The 19,873-nt window shown below is 41.5% G+C and overlaps 1 protein-coding gene across 6 annotated transcripts in view; it reads right to left on the bottom strand.

Annotated features, from left to right (window-relative positions):
* Window positions 1-19,873, bottom strand: part of ccdc50b (coiled-coil domain containing 50b) — a 46,576-nt gene that overhangs the window by 11,464 nt on the left and 15,239 nt on the right. For all 6 annotated transcript variants that reach the window (XM_087274306.1, XM_087274308.1, XM_087274307.1 and 3 more), the window contains exons 3-6: window positions 19,261-19,323; window positions 19,063-19,174; window positions 17,685-17,775; window positions 45-147 (exon numbers count right to left, since the gene is read on the bottom strand). In XM_087274306.1, the coding sequence (XP_087130432.1) occupies window positions 45-147; window positions 17,685-17,775; window positions 19,063-19,174; window positions 19,261-19,323 (369 nt within the window). The remainder of the gene's footprint in view (window positions 1-44; window positions 148-17,684; window positions 17,776-19,062; window positions 19,175-19,260; window positions 19,324-19,873) is intronic.

Genomic DNA, 19,873 nt, shown 5'->3' with positions numbered 1-19,873 from the left:
GACTCTAATATATCATGCATAAATAAAAAAACAACAACATTTACCTTGACACAGAGGAGAAGGACAGTCGTTGTCCTCATAACCAGAGGCGGCTCTTTGTCTTCTCATCTCCATTTCTTCTTCTTCCTGCAGCTGTTTAGCGATTTCCTGTTCAGAAAACAATTCAGACAAATACCCAGCCATTTAAAAAAGAAATAACGGATTCATTATTTATATTAACAGTCCAGTACAAGATTTTACCCTTAGTTCCTTTCACATTTTCTTATGACCAGTTTCTTATACCGGACAAAAAATTATTTCCTTATAAGGCCCGTAAGAAATTATAAGAGAGTACATTTCTGTCTGTAATTGATTATGGTGATCATCTTTATATGCATGCAGCCGCTAAGCAGAAAACTGGATTCTGTTATCATGCAGCAATATGCTTCGTCACAGGCGCAGACTCACGGACGCACCATTATATTTTGTACGAATCCTTAGACTGGTTATCGTTATGTCAAAGGAGAAAATTACATCTGTACATATTTATTTTAAAGGCTCTCTTAGGTAAATTACCAACCTATCTTTCTAATTTTTTAACATTTATTATAAATAACCAACACACTAGATCTGGTTCCTGTATTCGTTTAACAGTCCAACGGGTTTAGTCAGAATTTGGTCAACTTGCTTTTTCCTTTTATGCTCCTATAGGGCTTGGAATGACCTGCAAAATCAGTTCAATCTCGACCCACTTCTGACTCTGATTTCTTTTAAACATCTTCTGTACAACGTCTTAAAGGGTACTTGTAATTGTTTTTTATGATCTGATCTTTTTATGAATAGGGATATATATATATATATATATATATATATATATATATATATATATATATATATATATATATATATATATATATATATATATATATATATTTATATGTGAACAATATCACACTCGTAGCAGTTTGTTATGGCCAGAGGCCGAGTGTCTTAGTGTCCAACCAGTGATAATAACAGCCATATCGCACTGCTACAAGTTTAATATTGCGTTTATACAACAGATAGACGGCATAAACTTGTGTTTGAAAAAGAGTCTCAAAAACTCCCTTTTGTAGGAGGAACTACTTTCTTCCGCCATTCATTCACATCTACAGCTGACGTCAGAACAGCAAAAACCATTGCTAATTGACTAGCGACACTTTAGAGCTAGTGTTTGAATGATTCTCTAGCGTACTGTCCAAGGTGATGACAAACAGCTGATTTTGCTCACATTTTAAGATTATAAGGCTGAACAGCATGAAATGCCATCAGTCTACAGAGGTTTCCAAGCATTTCTGCGTATATGTACAGTTGAGGTCAGAATTATTAGCCCCCCTTTGATTTATTTTTTTTCTATTTTAAATATTTCCCAAATGATGTTTAACAGAGCAAGGACATTTTCACAGTAAGTCTGATAATATTTTTTCCTCTGCAGAAAGTCCTATTTGTTTTGTTTCGGCTAGAAAAAAATCTGTTTTAAATTTTTTAAACACTATTTTAAGGACAGTATTATTAGCCCCTTTAAGGAATATATTTATCCGATAGTCTACAGAACAAACCATCGTTATACAATAACTTGACTTATTACTCTAACCTGCCTAGTTAACCTAATTAATCTAGTTAAGCCTTCAAATGTTACTGTAAGCTGTATAGAAGTGCCTTGAAAAATATCTAGTCAAATATTATTTACTTTCATCATGGCAAAGATAAAATAAATCAGTTATTAGAGATGAGTTATTAAAACTATTATGTTTAGAAATGTGCTGAAGAAATCTGCTCTCCATTAAACAGAAATAGGGGAAAAATAAATAGGGGGGCTAATAATTCTGACTTCAACTGTATATAAATATACATAAATTACTTGCTGAGATACGATGTTATTTGTACAAAGTGCAAAATTAAAAGTACATATTAAAAGCCAACAAGCATTTTGGTTGGAATCTATAAAGTCAATATATTAAGAAACTGTTTTGAATGCTTATATCTACTACATGCAATTTGTGTGCGTTTGTTTTGGAGCACACTGGCTGTGAATAAAATATTAAAGCTAACGCCCAAAAAACGTTTTATTTGCTTCCTACTTTTAGTTGAGGATATTTTCAAGGCTGCAATCAGTCAGTTTGAGGAATTCAGAAACATTAACTGTAGATGATACTAACTTTAGAGCGACTCTGAACTTTGTAACCACTGATGCTGTATCACAGGCCCTTAAATGAAGCCAAGAGCATTCATGGGGATTTGACTTTGACCTTTATTGTGAACCGACAGGCCAGAAGCGGCTCAGCAATGGCCAAACTGAACAGGTCGCATCAGAGTGGAGGTGATATTTAAAATAAGACGCACACACACACTCATCTCACGCAGCAGAGGTGTCAGAGTAGGCAGAAAAGTTCCACTGTGCAGTCACTCAATCAAAGACATCATCTTACAGTGCGCAAAACCAAACTGACACCCACCAGAGCAGAAGCAGAGCACTGCAGACACAGTGGAAAGAACAGCTCACACACACGCACATACACACACACACATGCAAGCCCACACAAGCGCACATAAACACATACACACACACAAAGACAAAAAACAGACACAGACACACACACACACATAGACACACATACACACACACACACACAAAACAAACCAACACACAAACAAACACACATACATTAACACAAGCACACCCTAGAAACGAACACACAAAACCACACACACAAACACACACATAAACACATGCAAACAGAGACAGACACACACACACACATACACACACACACGCACAAACACACAAACACAGGCATACACACGTGCAAACAGACACACACCCATACACACATTTACACACACAAACCCAGTTGAGCATGCTGAGAGAGACCCCCCCACCCCACACACAGTCACACCCCCCATGCAGACACACACACGACATCACACATAGCCACAGACACATACACACACACCCACGCGCACACACACACAAACAAACATACATACATAAATGCATACATACATACAAACAAGCAAACAAGCACACACACATAACCACAGACACAGACATGCAAACAGACACACACTCACCCATACACACATACCCCCCCCACACACACACACACAAACAAACAAACAAACAAACACACACACACACACACACACACACACACACACACACACACACACACACACACACACACACACACAAACACACACACACAAACAAACAAACACACTTACATACATGCATACATTAACACACACACAGAGAGAGACACACAAGCACACACGAGATACGTGCACACACACACACACACACACACACACACACACACACACACACACACACACACACACACACACACACACACACACACACACACACACTCACTCACACTCACACTCGCACTCGCACACACATATATACATACAGACACACACATACCCAGATGAGCATACTGACACAGACAAACACACACTCCCCCACACACATACGCAGTCTCACACATCTCTTCTCAGGACTCCTGCTATGAGATCTGCTGATCTTCGGTGCTTCTAACCTCATTTACACACACACTGACATCACGGAATAAACCACACACACACACACACACAACACTGAATCCTCACACACTTCCGGAAGACTCCACAGAAACCACAAACAGAGCTGATACAGCAATGTCAAACACACACTCATGTCATCCTTTACACAGACATAATCAAGCCTACAGTGGAGAAACATCAACTCAATCACACACACACACACACACACACGCTATAATCATGAGCTATTGATTATAGTTTGGCAGCCTTTACAAAGCCAGCAGCTTATATGTCACAGTTATACCGCCATCCTGCTTTTGTGACTCTTTAATTTAGTTCAAGTTTGTTTGTGTAGCGCTTTTTACTATAGTTATTGTTTTAAAGCAGCTTTACAAACGGTGAACACTATAGCAGTACAGTCAGATTAAGTTAAAGTTAAAATCAAATATAAAGTTATTATACACATAGTTAACCTGCAGTTTTATAGCATATAGGTGATGTCTGTGTGGGCATGTTTAGTGTTACAAGTCTTTACAGTAAATAGGAAATAAAAAAGGGAAAGCTTTTTTTTTTCACCACCGTCTTGCCCAACAGCGAAGGAGAAGGTAAATAAGGGAACTGAAGACAGAAAGTGAGTTTCCCAGCTCACCAAAAACATGTTAGAATTCATCTGATTATTTGATTGGTATTATTTGCTCAAAAGCACAAAAACAGACAAAATCATTATATATATATATATATATATATATATATATATGCATGAATGAATAATAATAACAATAAAAATAAAATTATACAATAAAAATTATAAGAATAAATAATGATAAATAGTAATCATACTAATAAATAATAACAATAATGATAAATAATAATAATAATTATACTGATTATTATTATTATAATTATAATACATAATTATAAGGAGGGACTAAGCCGAAGGAAAATAAATAAATGAATAAATAATAAAAATAATAAATAAGAATAACAATGATAATAAAAATAAAAATAAATAATCATAATAATCATAATCATAATAAATAAATAAATAAATAAATAAATAAATAAATAAATAAATAAATAAATAAATAATAATAATAAATATAATAAGGGACTAAGCCAAAGGAAAATAAATGAATGAATAATAATATTAATGATAATGATGATGATTATAATAATAATAATATTGATAAATAATAATAATAATAATAGCAATAATAAATGATGATGATAATAATAATAATAATAATAATAATAATAAATAACAATAATAATAAATAGTATTTATAATAAATAATAATAAGGGACTAAGCTGAAGGAAAATAAATGAATGAATAAAAAAATAATGATGATAATAATAATAATAATAAATAACAATAAATAATAATAATAATAATAATAATAATAATAATAATAATGGTCTAGGCCGAAGGAAAATAAATGAATGAGTAATAATAACAATATTAATAATAATAATAATAATAATCATAATCATAATAATAAACAATAAAATAATAATATTAATAATGGTCTAGGCCGAAGGAAAATAAATGAATGAGTAATAAAAACAATATTAATAATAATAAATAATTATAAATAATAATAATAATAATAATAATAATATTAACAAATAATAATAATAATCATAATAATAAACAATATAATAATAATAATAATAATAATAGTAATAATAATAACAATAATAATAAATAATAATTATATTAATAAATAACAACAATTATAAATAATAATAACAAAAATAATAATAATGATAATAATAACAATAATAATAATAAATAATTATAATGAGGGACTAAGCCGAAGGAAAATGAATAAATAATAATAAAAATAATAACAAAAAATAATTAATAATAATACTAAATAACAACAACAACAGCAACAATAATAATAATAATAATAATAATAATAATAATAATAATAATAATAATAATAATAAGGGACTAAGCTGAAGAAAAATAAATACATTATTATATTATTAGTTTATTATATTTATTATTATTATTATTATTATTATTATTAATATTAATAATAATGATGATAATAATAACAATAATAATATTATTATATTTATCATTATTATAATTTCAGGCTTAACTGTACATACATAAAATTCTTTTTTCAGTTTAATAAAAAAAAAAGTTAACTGTGTAATAGTTTAAAATATATCAAATAAAATGATTTTAAATATAGATATTCATTAAAATATATATTGAAAGGTCACAGTATTATTTTGCTATATGGTCCTACTTTATATTGAGTGGCCTTAACTAATATGTACTGACAGCAAAATTAATAATTTGTTACAATGTACTTATTGTGTAAATACAATATTTGTACTTATGCTTAATTAAACACCTGTATGTTACAGCTGTAAATAATTTCTGTAATTACATTTGTAAATATACTGTTGACCCTCCCTTACACCTTAACCCACCATTAAACCTAGCCATACCACCAAACCTGTTCCTAACCCTACCCCTATCCCAAATCAAGAGCAAAGTGTTCTGCAATACATTATGAACACAATAAGTACATTGAATTCATTGTAAGTAGTTAAGAACACTTAATATAAAGTGGGACCCTAACTTTAAGAGGTTTTCTTGATCAAAAAAATATTTGATACTTAAAAGAACAAAGTGTGCGCTTCATCTGTCCGCTAGAGGTCAGTAATGTACTAAATGTCACACTTTTAAAGAGCCAGTTCAGCCAAAAATATACACTGTGAGTAATCATCTTTTACTGACCCACGTGATGCGAGTAACCACATAAACCAAAAAAGCAGAAATCTGAGTGCAAGCATGAGTGAATGAAGACAGAGTTGATACTTTTGGTTAATGTGTGATCGTCAACAACCACACTGTCATTGACCTCCATGAAGACATCTACAATAGATGTTCCCAAGGGGTTTTGCGCACTGAAAAGTGTGTAGTGTATTTATTATAAACAAACACTGAGTTCCCCAGGGGAAAGTCACTGCAGGCCACACAAATAAACACTCAGCACTCATGGACTTTCCTCGCTTAAAGCTGCTGGGTTCTCTAAAAGGCAAAACCCAAGACTGAATCACCATTTGTGAAAGGGTAAATGGGTAGTTAAGAGCAATCAACATGCGCTCAGCACCACGGTGAGGTATTTCACTGTGGTGAAAGCACTTCCAGCCCACGCTCAACACTACAGGCTTGAAGAAAACACTTCTGAACACACACACACATTCACTTGCACTTTAAAAGGAGTCCACAATAAAGACACAGATGACTTTTACACTGTATATACTGCTCTGTTAAAATAGTTGGGTTAAAATATAACCCAACTATAGGTATCATAGCACCTTCCCAACTATGGGTTATTTTAACCCAGTGCATTTGGGTTTTATAATTTATGCCAATGCATTGGGTTATTTTGATCAAATGTTATTTTTTCTATTCTGGTATTACTATTACTGGTACTACTATTAATTGTATAATTATGGCTGTGTAAATAAATAAATAGCTCCTAAAGGTGAGGATGACGGCCGGATATCGCAAATATAGTGTATCATTTCCTCCAAAAAAATGTAGAGATGAACACAGGAGGTAGAGAAAGCGTTTTATGCATTTAATATAGATGAGCTATGAAGCGCGCATTTGTGTAATGCCACCGGTCCTACACCACCCAACCCGCTCTGAGCTGGGATCGAACCGGCGATCTTCCACATGGGAGTCGGTTGCTCTAACAAGAAGGCTGAAGACTATGGCCTCTAGCATCTACATTTACATTCACATTCAGTCATTTAGCAGACGCTTTTATCCAAAGAGACTTACAAATGAGGACAAGGAAGCAATTTACACAACTATAAGAGCAACAATGAATAAGTGCTATAGGCAAGTTTCAGGTCTGTAAAGTCTAAGAAGAAAAGTATTAGTAATTTTTTTTTTTTTGAGTACAGTTAGTGTGATATCCAGAGAGGCAATTGCAGATTGGGAAGTGAAGTATAGACTAAATAGTTGAGTTTTAGTCATTTCTTGAAGACAGCGAGTGACTCTGCCGTTCTGATGCAGTTTGGGAGTTCATTCCACCAACTGGGCAGATTGAGCGTGAGCGTTCGGGAAAGTGATTTCGTCCCTCTTTGGGATGGAACCACGAGGCGACGTTCATTCACAGAACGCAAGTTTCTGGAGGGCACATACATCTGCAGAAGTGAGAGCAGATAAGAAGGAGCAAAGCCAGAAGTCGCTTTGTAGGCAAACATCAGAGCTTTGAATTTGATGCGAGCAGCAACTGGCAGCCAGTGCAAACGGATGAGCAGCGGAGAGACATGTGCTCTTTTAGGTTCATTGAAGACCACTCGTGCTGCTGCGTTCTGGAGCAGCTGAAGAGGTTTGATAGAGTTAGCTGTCACTAGAGCACCTTTAGAGGTCAGAGGAATGAGGTTTACTTGCAAAGCACTTATTAGCTGGCCTATGTTACACTCACCCCCCTAAACCTCACTACCACCTGGGTCACGGCACCAATGTAACCCCGCCGGTCCTACATCACCCAACCCGCTCTAAGCTGGGATCAAACTATCGACCTTCCGCATGGGAGTAGGTTGCTCTAACAAGGAGGCTAAAGACCATGGCCTCTAGTGTATGTCACTAGAACACCTTTAGAGGTCAGAGGAGTGAGGTTTACCTGCACAGCACTTACTAGCTGGCCTCCATTACACTTGCATCCACAATAATTGAGAGCGCTGGTGAAATGGATATAAAAAACACGACACGGAGAGGTCATTAAATTAAAAAAATAACAACACTATTATTGCGTTAGAGCTTAAAAAAACCTTATAACCCAAAAACATCATATTAAGGCGATGCAGTGGCGCAGTAGGTAGTGCTGTCGCCTCAAAGCAAGAAGGTCGGTGGTTCGAACCTCGGCTCAGTTGGCGTTTCTGTGTGGAGTTTGCATGTTCTTCTTGCGTTCGCGTGGGTTCCCCCAATATATATTATATTATACATTACATTATTACGGACAAAATTAATAGCCATCCTGTGACAAAAAAATTATTTTCAGATATTTCAAATAAACTTAAATAAGTGCTGTTTACCAGAGCAAGGAGATTTTTTCAACAGTTATTCAAATTATTTATGTATAATCTTTTGATTTTTACCTGGAGAAAGTCTTATTTACTTACACTGAAAAAAAAAATACTTTCGCTGCTTGTTCAAACTAACTGGTTTAAAATGAGTTGAAACAACACAATTGTTACACTTTTTGTGACGACTTACATTTACATTTAGTCATTTAGCAGACGCTTTTGTCCAAAGCGACTTACAATTGAGGAGAAATTTAGCGATTCAACAAGAATAGGCAATACATACAAGAAGTGCTAGTTAAAAAAGAAACATGCTTGTGCTCAGAGAATTTAGTGCTAGAGACGGAGCTTTTTTCTTTTTCTTTTAGAGAGATAAAGAAAGAGAGAAAATGCTTCTACAGGTGGTTTTGGATTTATTCATTGATTTTATTCACTGGGGTAAAGGTGCTCTCTATGTATTTGGTTACTGAGAGTAAATGAATGCAAAGATTACAGAATACAAAAGACATGTCATTACTCGTATCTGTCAATACGGCGAATGAAGCTACAGGAGCCAATCGTCGATCGCTAAATGGTGAATAAAGCCCGTACAGGACCCAATCAACTTAATCGTTTTGTCCCAAATTTGTAAAAACTTTAAAGGTAACTTAATCGATTCATGCTGGGAAAACATGAAGGAATTGTGTGGAACCCTGCATTTTTTACAGTTTAGTTTGGCTGTAATAACAATAAATAAATAAATAAATAAATAAATAAATAAATAAATAAATAAATAAATATATAAATAAAAAGCAAAACTCCTAAGTTAAATATCATTAGAAATGTATATATTTTTTGATTGTCTACAGAACAAACCACCGTTGTCTAATGACTTGCCTAACTACTTTAATTTGCATAGTTAACCTAATTAATTTAGTTAAGCCTTTGCAAAATAACTAAAAAATAGTATGAGCTGTCATCATGCCACATACATTAGTATTTGATGAAAATAAATAAAGATAAAATGTATAGGGCATCTGCTGCGTAAAACATATGCCAGAGTAGTTGGTGGTTCATTCTCTGTGGTTACCCCTGATAAATAAAGGACTTAGCTGAAGAAAAATGACAGAATGGAGGATAAAATATCGGTTTCCAGAAAAGAAGCAGTTTACAAAATGTACATTTTTTTAAATTCAAGGTTATTTTTTTCATTACAATACACGTCTTTTCAAACGAGTGCCACTACTACAGAGCTGCAGTACACTACTACATTTTTCCAAAGTGCAAAATAAAGAGCTCCAGACAGACGGCCTCAGAAATCCTCTTTCCAATAATACAGAAGCTCAGTGTTTGAGCAGGACCTCAGATGAGCCCCAGTAACACCACACACACATTTCACAAACCACTTCTGACAACACAGATGACAAAGCTGCTCCTTTAGGCCACAGAAACAGACAAATAAAGCACAGAAAAGGACACTTGAAGCCAATGAATATCAGAGTGCAAGATCCCATTCAGGCCTCCATCGCTTTATTCTCTTCAAGTTCTGTCCATCATGCTCTTCATTCTTTTCTTCACTACACAAGCGCCTCTACACACAGGTGTTCAATCAGATTCATGTGAGAGGAGGGAGAATTCGCAAATCTACATTGTAAGTAATTAATAGTTATATGATAAAAATATATACTTTATAAACAATATTTTATATAATTGTAGTCAGAATTATTAGCCCTTCTGAATTACTAACCCCCCTAATATATATATATATATTTTTTTTATGGTCTTATGTATTTAGTTTGACTGGAAATAAATAAATAGGAAAATAAATAAACAAATAAATAAATAAATAAATAAATAAAGGAAAAATAAAATAAATGAATGAATGAATGAAAAAAATAAATAAATAAATAAAGCAAAAAAATATATATATAAAAATATATATATATTCATACACATGGACAAAACTAACATTTTTTTCTAAAATTCAAGGTGAACACAACTTTGTTCCACTGGCTTTCTGAATTTGCTAATCTAAATTGTAAGAAGTACATTTTTGGAGTCTAAAATGAAACCAAAATCACAAGAAATTACTATTTAAGTACCCTTTAGGTACTATTTATTCACATTTAAAGGGGTAGTTTACCCTAAAATTTTTAATTTCTTAACATTTACTCATTTGAAAACACGTGAGGGTTTAGAAAATGTTTATTTTTGGGTGAACTATCCCTTTAGGTCAATGTGTTTTTCATTCATTCATTTTCTTTTCGGCTTGGACCCTTTATTAATCAGGGGTCGCCACAACGGAATGAACCGACAACTTATCCAGCATATGTTTTACACAGCAGATGCACTTCCAGCTGCAACTCATCACTGGGAAAGTCAATGTGTTATTTGAGTAAAATTAAAGAGAAAGCTCAATCAAAAGTTCTGATTTACGTACAACTCACTCACACTCAAGTGCTTCTAAAATTTTTCCTTTTTTCTTTTTAACACAAAAATAACATTTTAAAGAATATAAGATATTTAAGAAGATATTTTCCCATAGTACGAAAAACACAATGGATGTCAATGGCTACTAGTTTCCAACATTCCTTTTTTTGGCGCTTCACACAAACACACACACAAAAAAAATCTAATTCAGAAACATTTAGATTGTTAATTTCGCTCTTTAACTAGCAATTTCCATGTGTTTTGAAAGTAAATCACAAATTATTTAAGTTTTTTTTTCAGTGGCTGTTTCTGTGGTTGAGTATCAGAACATTCTGGTTGAACTTATTCAACAACAGTAGGAAGAGATAAGCCACTCATAATACAGAAATGAGTTACATAAATCACAATGTTTAATATGATCACTACATATTTTTAAAAATGCATGAACCAAACCAACCAACTACAAAGCAAACCAAAATGATACAAACTTTGATTTGAAGCAAAATGAATAAATCGGTCAAGAGATAAAGGAAAATTGAAGTAAAGAAAGCTGTTCTGTGGTGCATCATGGGTAATGTAGTTCCCCTTCGGGGGGAACTTCAGCACTATAAGTGGATTTGATTGTAAAATCCACGCATTGGGAGGTTCGGTTCAGAAGCTACTCGTCTGAAAGAGTATTGAACGGGCCAATTAAGAATGAATTGGCAGCGCAAGCCTGCGCAGGTGAGCGGCATAAGCAATCAACTGAGTATATAAGCTCACCTGGCGCCAGCAGACGCTATCCTTTTCGCTTCAGAGACTTTCTGATCGAGTCGATGAGGGTTCCTCCTGCTGTGACCAGCGATTCTGAGCGAACGAGAGCATTCTCCCGGTCCAGAGTGTGTACACGCAGTGGCAGACGGTCGAGCTGGGTTTCTCCCTTGCCTGGCGTTCTTTGGGTCCGGTCCTCCAGAGCGGTGCGTATAAAGTTGCAAACTTCACAGAAAGAGCAACACAGTCGTGCAGCACGTCCTTATCAGGACGGCGCTCCGACTGTGCGTTTCTGGATGCGGTGGTTTCCTGTCCTCGGATGATGGGCGCGGGCACTGTGTTACATGTCTGGGGGTCCAGCATGTTAATGCGCTGCTCGCGGGCAGTTCATGTCGTCATTGCGATGCCATGACTGTTGCGCAAGATCGCGGTTAGCCTTTGCAAAAGGGCGAACCACCCCAGTTGTCCCCTGCTCTGCAGCGGGCACTCGGGCAGATCTGAGGGTTTCAGCGAGAGATAATCCGTCGCCCACGGGCCCGCGGACCTCCCGCTCCTCTAAGCGCTCCATCCAAGCTTCGGGCGGGGGAAGCGATCCGTCTAACAGATGGTAGCCCTTACGCCCGATGACACCGGAGACCAGATGTCCACCGCGGCATCGGAGGGTGGGCTTTCATTGTCCGATGATCCAGACCCGCTCGCCCCCTTCGGGCTGGTGAGCGCTGTCACTACGGATCCTGAAACGGACATGTTAGCCGTGCTTTCCCGGGCTGCTTCGGCCGTGGGTTGGAGATGGTTTATCCCCCAGCTCCGCGGCCGGACCGACTAGAGGGGCGTTCCCTTCTTCCCGGAGGTGCACAGTAGGCTCACGCGGTCTTGTAAAGCACTTTTTTCTGCTCGTGCTGCGTGTTCCTCCACTCTAACCACTCTTGACGGTGAAACAGCCAGGGGGTATGTGGCGTTTCCTCAGGTTGAGTGCGCGATGGCGGTAAATCCGCGCGGCGCCTCTTCTTGGCGGGTTCGCCTCGTCTCCCATCCAAAGCCTGTAAGTTATCTACCTCCCTCGGAGCTAGAGCTTACATAGCTGCGGGCCAGGCTGCTTCCGCCTTGCATGCGATAGCCACCTACCAGCGCTACCAAGCGCAGGCGCTGGCCGAGCTGCACGAGGGTGGGTCCAACCCAGGCTTACGAGCTTCGCACCGCCGCCGACTTAGCTCTTCGGACTACTGAGTCCGCTGCGTGTGCGTTGGGGAGGACGATGTCCACATTAGTGGTCCAGGAGCGCCACCCCTGGCTGATATGCGCAAAGTCGACAAAGTCCGCTTTCTTGACTTCCCCATATCCCCAGCCAGGTTCGGCGACACTGTCTGTGAATTCACCCAGGAATTCAAGGCGGTGAGAGAGCAGTTGGTGGGTGATGTCTTATCGGCGGTCCGTAGCCCGCTCCGCCCGCCGTGCCATTCATACCTGCTCCTCGCCGAAGGCGCCCGCCTACGAGAGCTGCTCCGCCCCCGCACACGCCTCAGGCGAAGCGAGCGCGTCGGGCACCTCGGAAGCAGGCAGCCCCCCTGCCCAGAACGCCGCTAAGTCCGGCAACGGACCGCGAAGCGCCCCTGGGACAGGCCATCTGGAGAAGAGGGAACTTGCTCTTTCCCCGCTGGAGGGCGGGGCCCCATTTCCAACGGCACTTTTTACTGCCATGAAAACATTATGAAAGGGCACTTTTCACTTCCCCAGATGTGACAGCCCGAAATCTGCCAGTCTGGGACGCTATGCTTTCTAGCTTGCAGATTCGGTGCGTTTCGCCAGTGGCTCACGAGCGCTGGGAGGACGGTCTCCTTTCTCCCACCCCTCGAGCCTCCCCTCCGGAGCTCGGGTTTGGAGTGAGAGCAAATATCTCACCTCCAGCTTTTCCGTGGGACCCGCGAGCTTCCTGGATCAGCACACCCACTCCGCGCTGCCCCACTGCTGGTACGTCAGCGATTGTAGCGATGAGTCCATTAGCGAGAGCTCTGCCTGCCTGGTTAGCGCGGGCCAGCTCTTCGCGGTGGCTCATACGCACAATCAGACTCGGCTATGCGATTCAGTTCGCGAAACGGCCCCCCAAGTCACGGGTGTGTATTCACCAGGGTCAGCCCCCTGTCCGCCCCTGTCTTGCGAGAGGAGATTGCTGTCCTCCTGGCGAAGGATGCAATCGAGCCGCTCCCTCCAGCCGAGATGGAGAGCGGGTTTTACAGCCCACGCTTCATCGTGCCCAAAAAGAGCGGTGGGTCACGGCCAATCCTAGATCTGCGCGTTTTGAACCGCTGCCTGCACAAGCTGCCGTTCAGAATGCTCACGCAGAAGCGCATCCTCCGGTGCGTTCATCCTCTGGGTTGGTCTGCAGCATTAGACCTGATGGACGCGTATTTCCATGTCTCCACTCTTCCTCGCCACCGACAGTTTCTGCGGTTTGCATTTGAAGGTCGAGCTTGGCAATACAAAGCCCTCCCCTTCGGGCTCTCTCTGTCTCCGCGGGTCCTCACCAAGCCCGCGGAGGGTGCCTCAGCGCCCCTTCGGCTCGCGGGCATCTGCATACTCAATTTCTTTACGACTGGCTGAATTGCCCTCTCTTTTGATTATGCACAGAGTTGATTATGCACAGAGACAAAGTGCTCTGGCACTTCCACCTGTGGGGGTTTCAGGTCAACCGAGAAAAGAGCAAACTCGCCCCCGTGCAGAGGATCTCTTCTCTCGGGCTGGAGCTGGACTCGGTCACCATGGCAGCGCGCCTCTCCGGAGAGCGCGCTCAGCTGATGCTGTACTGTCTGAGAGAGCTCGACAGTAAAATAGTGGTCCCACTGAAACTATTTCAGAGGCTCCTGGGGCATATGGCATCCGCAGTCGCTTCATGCCGCTCGGATTATTCTATATGAGACCACTTCAGCACTGGCTTCACGATCGAGTCCCCAGACGCGCATGGCACGCGCGCGCACACCGAGTCTCTGTTACTGCGCTGTGTCGCCGCGCCCTCAGCCCTTGGAGCGACCCCTCGTTCCTACAGGCCTGGGTGTCTCTAGAACAGGCGTCCAGTCTTGTTGTCGTTTCAGCAGACGCTTCCAACACGGGCTGGGGGGCTGTGCGTTGCGGGCATGCGGCTGCGGACCTGTGGAAAGGTAACCAGTTGCATTGGCATATCGCCTGGAGCTGTTGGCAGTGTTCCTCGCTCTCCACCGTTTTTTTCCGGTGTTGGAGCGGCAACACGTGCTGGTCAGGACGGACAGTACGGCGGCGGTGGCGTATATCAGCCGTGTAGGGGGTATGCGCTCTCGCCGCATGTCTCAGCTCGCCCGCCGTCTGCTCCTCTGGAGTCATCCGCGGCTGAAATCGCTGCACGCCATTCATATTCAGGCAAGCTCAACCGTGCAGCCGATGCGCTCACACGGCAGCCTTGCGTCCTGGAGAATGGAGACTCCACCCCGAGTCTGTTCAGCTGATATGGGCGCGATTCGGGGAAGCCCAGATCGATCTGTTGCTTCCCCCGAGATCGCTCATTGCCAGTTGTTCTTTCCCTGACCGAGTGCTCTCGGCACGGATGCACTGGCTTACAGCTGGCCTCGGGGCACGCGCAATACGCGTTTCCCCCAGTGAGCCTGCTCGCGCAGTTACTGTGCATGGTCAGGGAGGACGAGGAACAGGTTGCTGGTTGCGCCCCTCTGGCTCAACCGGACCTGGATGTCAGAGCTCTCCCTCGCGATAGCCCTCCCCTGGCAGTCCCTTCGAGAGAGCACCTACTCTCTCAGGGACAGGGCACCACCTGGCACCCTCGCTGATCTTTGGAGATTTTTAGACGCGAGGAAGACTTAGGTAACCTCCGATTGCGGTGGCTAATACCGTCACTCGGGCTAGAGCCCCCTCCCCGAGCGCGCCTATGCCCTGACGTGAAGTCTATTCACTGAATGGTGTGTCTCTCGCTGAGAAGACCCCCGTAATTTGCCAGATCAGCGTTGTGCTTTCTTTACGCCGAGAGAAGTTGGACAGCAGGCTGTCGCCCTCCACACTCAAGGTTACGTGGCTGCCATCTCCGCTCTCATAACGCGGTGGCTGGCAGCACCGTGGGAACGCATAACCTCATCATCCGGTTCCTCAGGGGCGTTAAGCGAATTAATCCACCCCGCCCCCTCTCATGCCCTCTTAGGATCTCGCCCTCGCTACACAAGCCGCGTCAGATCCCTTCGATCCTCGACTCAGTATATTTCTGTCCCTGAAGACAGCTCTGCTGGTCGCGTTGATATCGATTAGAGGGTCGGGGACCCGGAGGCATTTTTCGGTCAGTGACTCGTGCCTGTAATTGGGCTGGCTTCTCTCACGTCCTGAGACCCCGCCCGCGATATGTGCCCAAGGTTCCTACCACTCCGTTTTAATACGAGGTAGTGAGCCTGCAAGCGCTGCCCTCGGAGGAGGCAGACCCAGCCCTTATTTATTGTCCAGTTCGCGTTTTGCGTATTATCCGGACCGCACTCAGAGTTTAGATCATCTGAGCAGCTCTTCGTCTGTTATAGCGGTCGGCAGCAGGGAAGTGCCGTACCGAAATAAGTTCCCACTAGATTGTGGATGCCTTCTTTCACTATCAGAGCCGAGATGAGCCGCGTCCCCCGAGAGCGCGTGCGCACTCCACTCGGAGCTTCGCATCCTCTCGAGCGCGCGCACGCGGCGCCCCTCTAACAGACATCTGTAGAGCTGCGGGCTGGGTGACACCCAACACATTTGCAAGGTTTTACAATCTGCGAGTGGAGCCGGTTTCCTCAAGGGTATTAGGTAACCCTTGGTGATTGAGGGAACAATTCGGTAGGGTGTTGAAACACGCTTGCTGCGCCATTTTCCCTAACACGGAGATACGTGCGCCTTTTTATCTGTCAGTAAAGTTCCCCGTCAGGTGAGCCCTGCAGATTCCTCCGTGGCCCCCAGCACTGACTCAGCGGAGGAGTCACTTGCTGGCCCACTACGTTGTAGGTCTGCCCGCTGGTCAGCCCGCGTTTTGGGTAAAGGTGCCTGCTATGTGTGGTCCCCACTAGGCGATCCCATATGCTTATTCAGCCACGGTTAAGTCCCCCCCCCTGGGCGGACCCGTGTCTTCCCTCCCCGCTAACCACTCTTTTGCTATGCGTACTCCCCCTTTTTAGGGCTAGTCCATATGTAAATTCTGTCATCTATCCCCCCTTGGGTAACGGATGGCCTCCGCAGCGTCCTCCCTATCGGGATTGCACGCTTCCCAACGTACTGTCGTATTTTCCTAGAATTATCTAGATGCTCACGACTTCCCAAAAAATATATATAAATCCGTAAAACTTCTGTTGAAGTAGGATAAATTAGGGCCAGGGACACGTTGGAGGACCGCGCCCCCCATGATGTGGGTGCGTCACGCTTGCTTGACTATCTCCTCATCGGGGGTGTTGGTAAGGTGCAGTCATTATGGCGCTTTCAATGGGCTCCCAATGCGTGGATTTTACAATCAAATCCACTTATAGTGCTGAAGTTCCCCCCGAAGGGGAACGTTCGAGGTTACTAAAGTAACCCTTCGTTCCCCGAGGAGGGGAACGGAAGCACTATACTCCGTCGCCATAATGACTGTCCCTTAGCTGTTGAAAGTCTCTTCAGCTTAAAAAGGATAGCGTCTGCTGGCGCCAGGTGAGCTTATATACTCAGTTGATTGCTTATGCCGCTCACCTGCGCAGGCTTGCGCTGCCAATTCATTCTTAATTGGCCCGTTCAATACTCTTTCAGACGAGTAGCTTCTGAACCGAACCTCCCAATGCGTGGATTTTACAATCAAATACACTTATAGTGCTTCCGTTCCCCTCCTCGGGGAACGAAGGGTTACATTAGTAACCTCGAACGTTTTTCAGCATGACTTTGCATAAAAACAAATCCCCACCTCATCCTGTTTTTCTTGTCTTCTGGCCTCCTCTGCACATCTCTGCAGCTGTTGCTGGATCATCTGTGCATATCTACAGTCCTCTTCCTCTCTGTAAACCACACATACAGCTATCATTGTTGATATGAAATATACGATATTGACTATGTAATATATTTATTCATTTTCTTTTCAGCTTAGTCCCTTTATTAATCCGGGGCCGCCAACTTATCCAGCATATTTTTACAAAGCGCATGCCATTCCAGCGGCAATGAATCTCTGGGAAACATATATCCACACACTCATTAACACACACACACACACACAATACAGACAATTTAGTCTACCCAATTCACCTGTACCGCATGTCTTTAGACTTTGGGGGATACCGGAGCACCCGGGGGAAACCCACGCAAACTCAGGGAGAACATGCAAACTCCACACAGAAACGCCAACTGAGCCGAGGTTCGAACCAGCGACCTTCTTGCTGTGAGGCGACAGCACTACCTACTGCGCCACTGCGTCACAATGTAATATATTCAAATGATAATTATAATATATGCTTATTACCCGACACAAACGAGGAATGTTCATGATGCATGTGGCAATTTTCAGTACTTAGATAACGAAATGAAGTTTCACAAACTAATTTCGAGAGGAGCACGTGATATGATTGACTGCAGCTGGCCACTCATCTACACTCATTGGCTAGCCAATCGGATTGATCCAAACTCACTATAAGTAACCTAGCTAAGAACTACTCCCTTATCTTCGTTTTCCGAAGAAACCCCCCGTCCACCCCTTCTCCTCCTTTCCTCTTTTGCCGAGGGGAGCTCTCGAGAACACCTGACCTCGTACTCCCCTCACATGCTTTATGGACCTGGCGGGAGCCCTGGACTCAACTATCACCAAGCTCAGGGTTCTCTCCGAGGACAGCATGCCAAACCTGCTAACTTGCTAACAAATTGTCAAACATTATCTAAGTGTGAACTCTAGAAATAAATGTTAAACAACATTTTTATATTTAAGTGCAACACATTCCAAAAGACCAGGGGCTTTTGACAAATCATTAGGGGCTTAACTCTGCAAAAGCCAATGTCTCCATTTGCATTGAACTTTGGGCGTCTTACATTCAGAGATGTCGTTTATGTTCACACAGCTACATTACACATCAACTAAAGTTTAAAATATGATATCGTAAAGGACCACCACTTTAAAAAATACTACAAGAGGTGCAAAAATTAAACAAACTTCTTTTTTCTGTGGTGCTTTATCAACTCGTCAAATTTGATGCCTCTGTTATCCACAAATTCTCTTGAATTTTATTAAAGTCTGTGCTTTTCTGATAGTGCTGATTAAGTGATAAGATGCATGTGTCCAGGTCTGGTTTTTAACTTACATCTGCTGTAGATTTGCCCGCTCTTCCTCTTCCTCCTGGAGTCTTCGGGCCAAGCGAACATCGTTCTGCACTGTCTGGTTCTTCTGGATGTTAGTGCTGTAGAAATGCTCGACTGCGAAGAGAAAAATCAGCTCTATTTAAACCCAGTTGAATAAGGACGGATGAGCCAAATTACAGGAAGGGAACGATTATACTGACTTTCCTGCTCTTGAAGACTTTGAGCCAAAGCACCATCCTCTAAAACGGAGAAACACTGGCACACTAAGGGGAAAACACACACAAATACAAAGTTTTAAAAAGGCAGTAACACTTTAGTTTAAGTATTTAACTAGTGAATTATTACCTGTCAATTATTAAGATAGTGTCTGTTTATTAGTACTTATAAAATACAGTGCATCCGGAAAGTATTCATAGCGCTTCACTTTTTCCACATGTTTTATGTTACAGCCTTCTTCCAAAATGGATGAAATTCATTTATTTTCTCAAAAATCTACAGACAACCCCCCATAATGGCAATTCAAAGAAAGAGTTTTTGAAATTGTAGCAAATTTATTAAAAATAAAAAAGCTGAAAAATATTCACAGCCTTTGCCGTAAAGCTCTAAATTGAGCTCAGCTACATTCTGTTTCCACTGATCATTCTTGAGATGTTTCAGCAGCTTCATTGGAGTTCACTTGTGGTCAATTCAGTTGATTGGACATGATTTGTAAAGGTATACACCTGCCTATATAAGGTCCCAGGGTTGACAGTGCATGTCAAAGCACAAACCAAGCATGAAGACAAAGGAATTGTCTGTAGACCTCCGAGACAG

Source organism: Danio rerio, chromosome 11 (assembly GCF_052040795.2).
Source record: "Danio rerio strain M-AB ecotype USA chromosome 11, GRCz13ab, whole genome shotgun sequence".
Classification (NCBI taxonomy): Eukaryota; Metazoa; Chordata; class Actinopteri; order Cypriniformes; family Danionidae; genus Danio; species Danio rerio.
The sequence above is the reverse complement of the archived record's forward strand: the minus strand, read 5'-3'. Positions and strand labels throughout refer to the sequence as shown.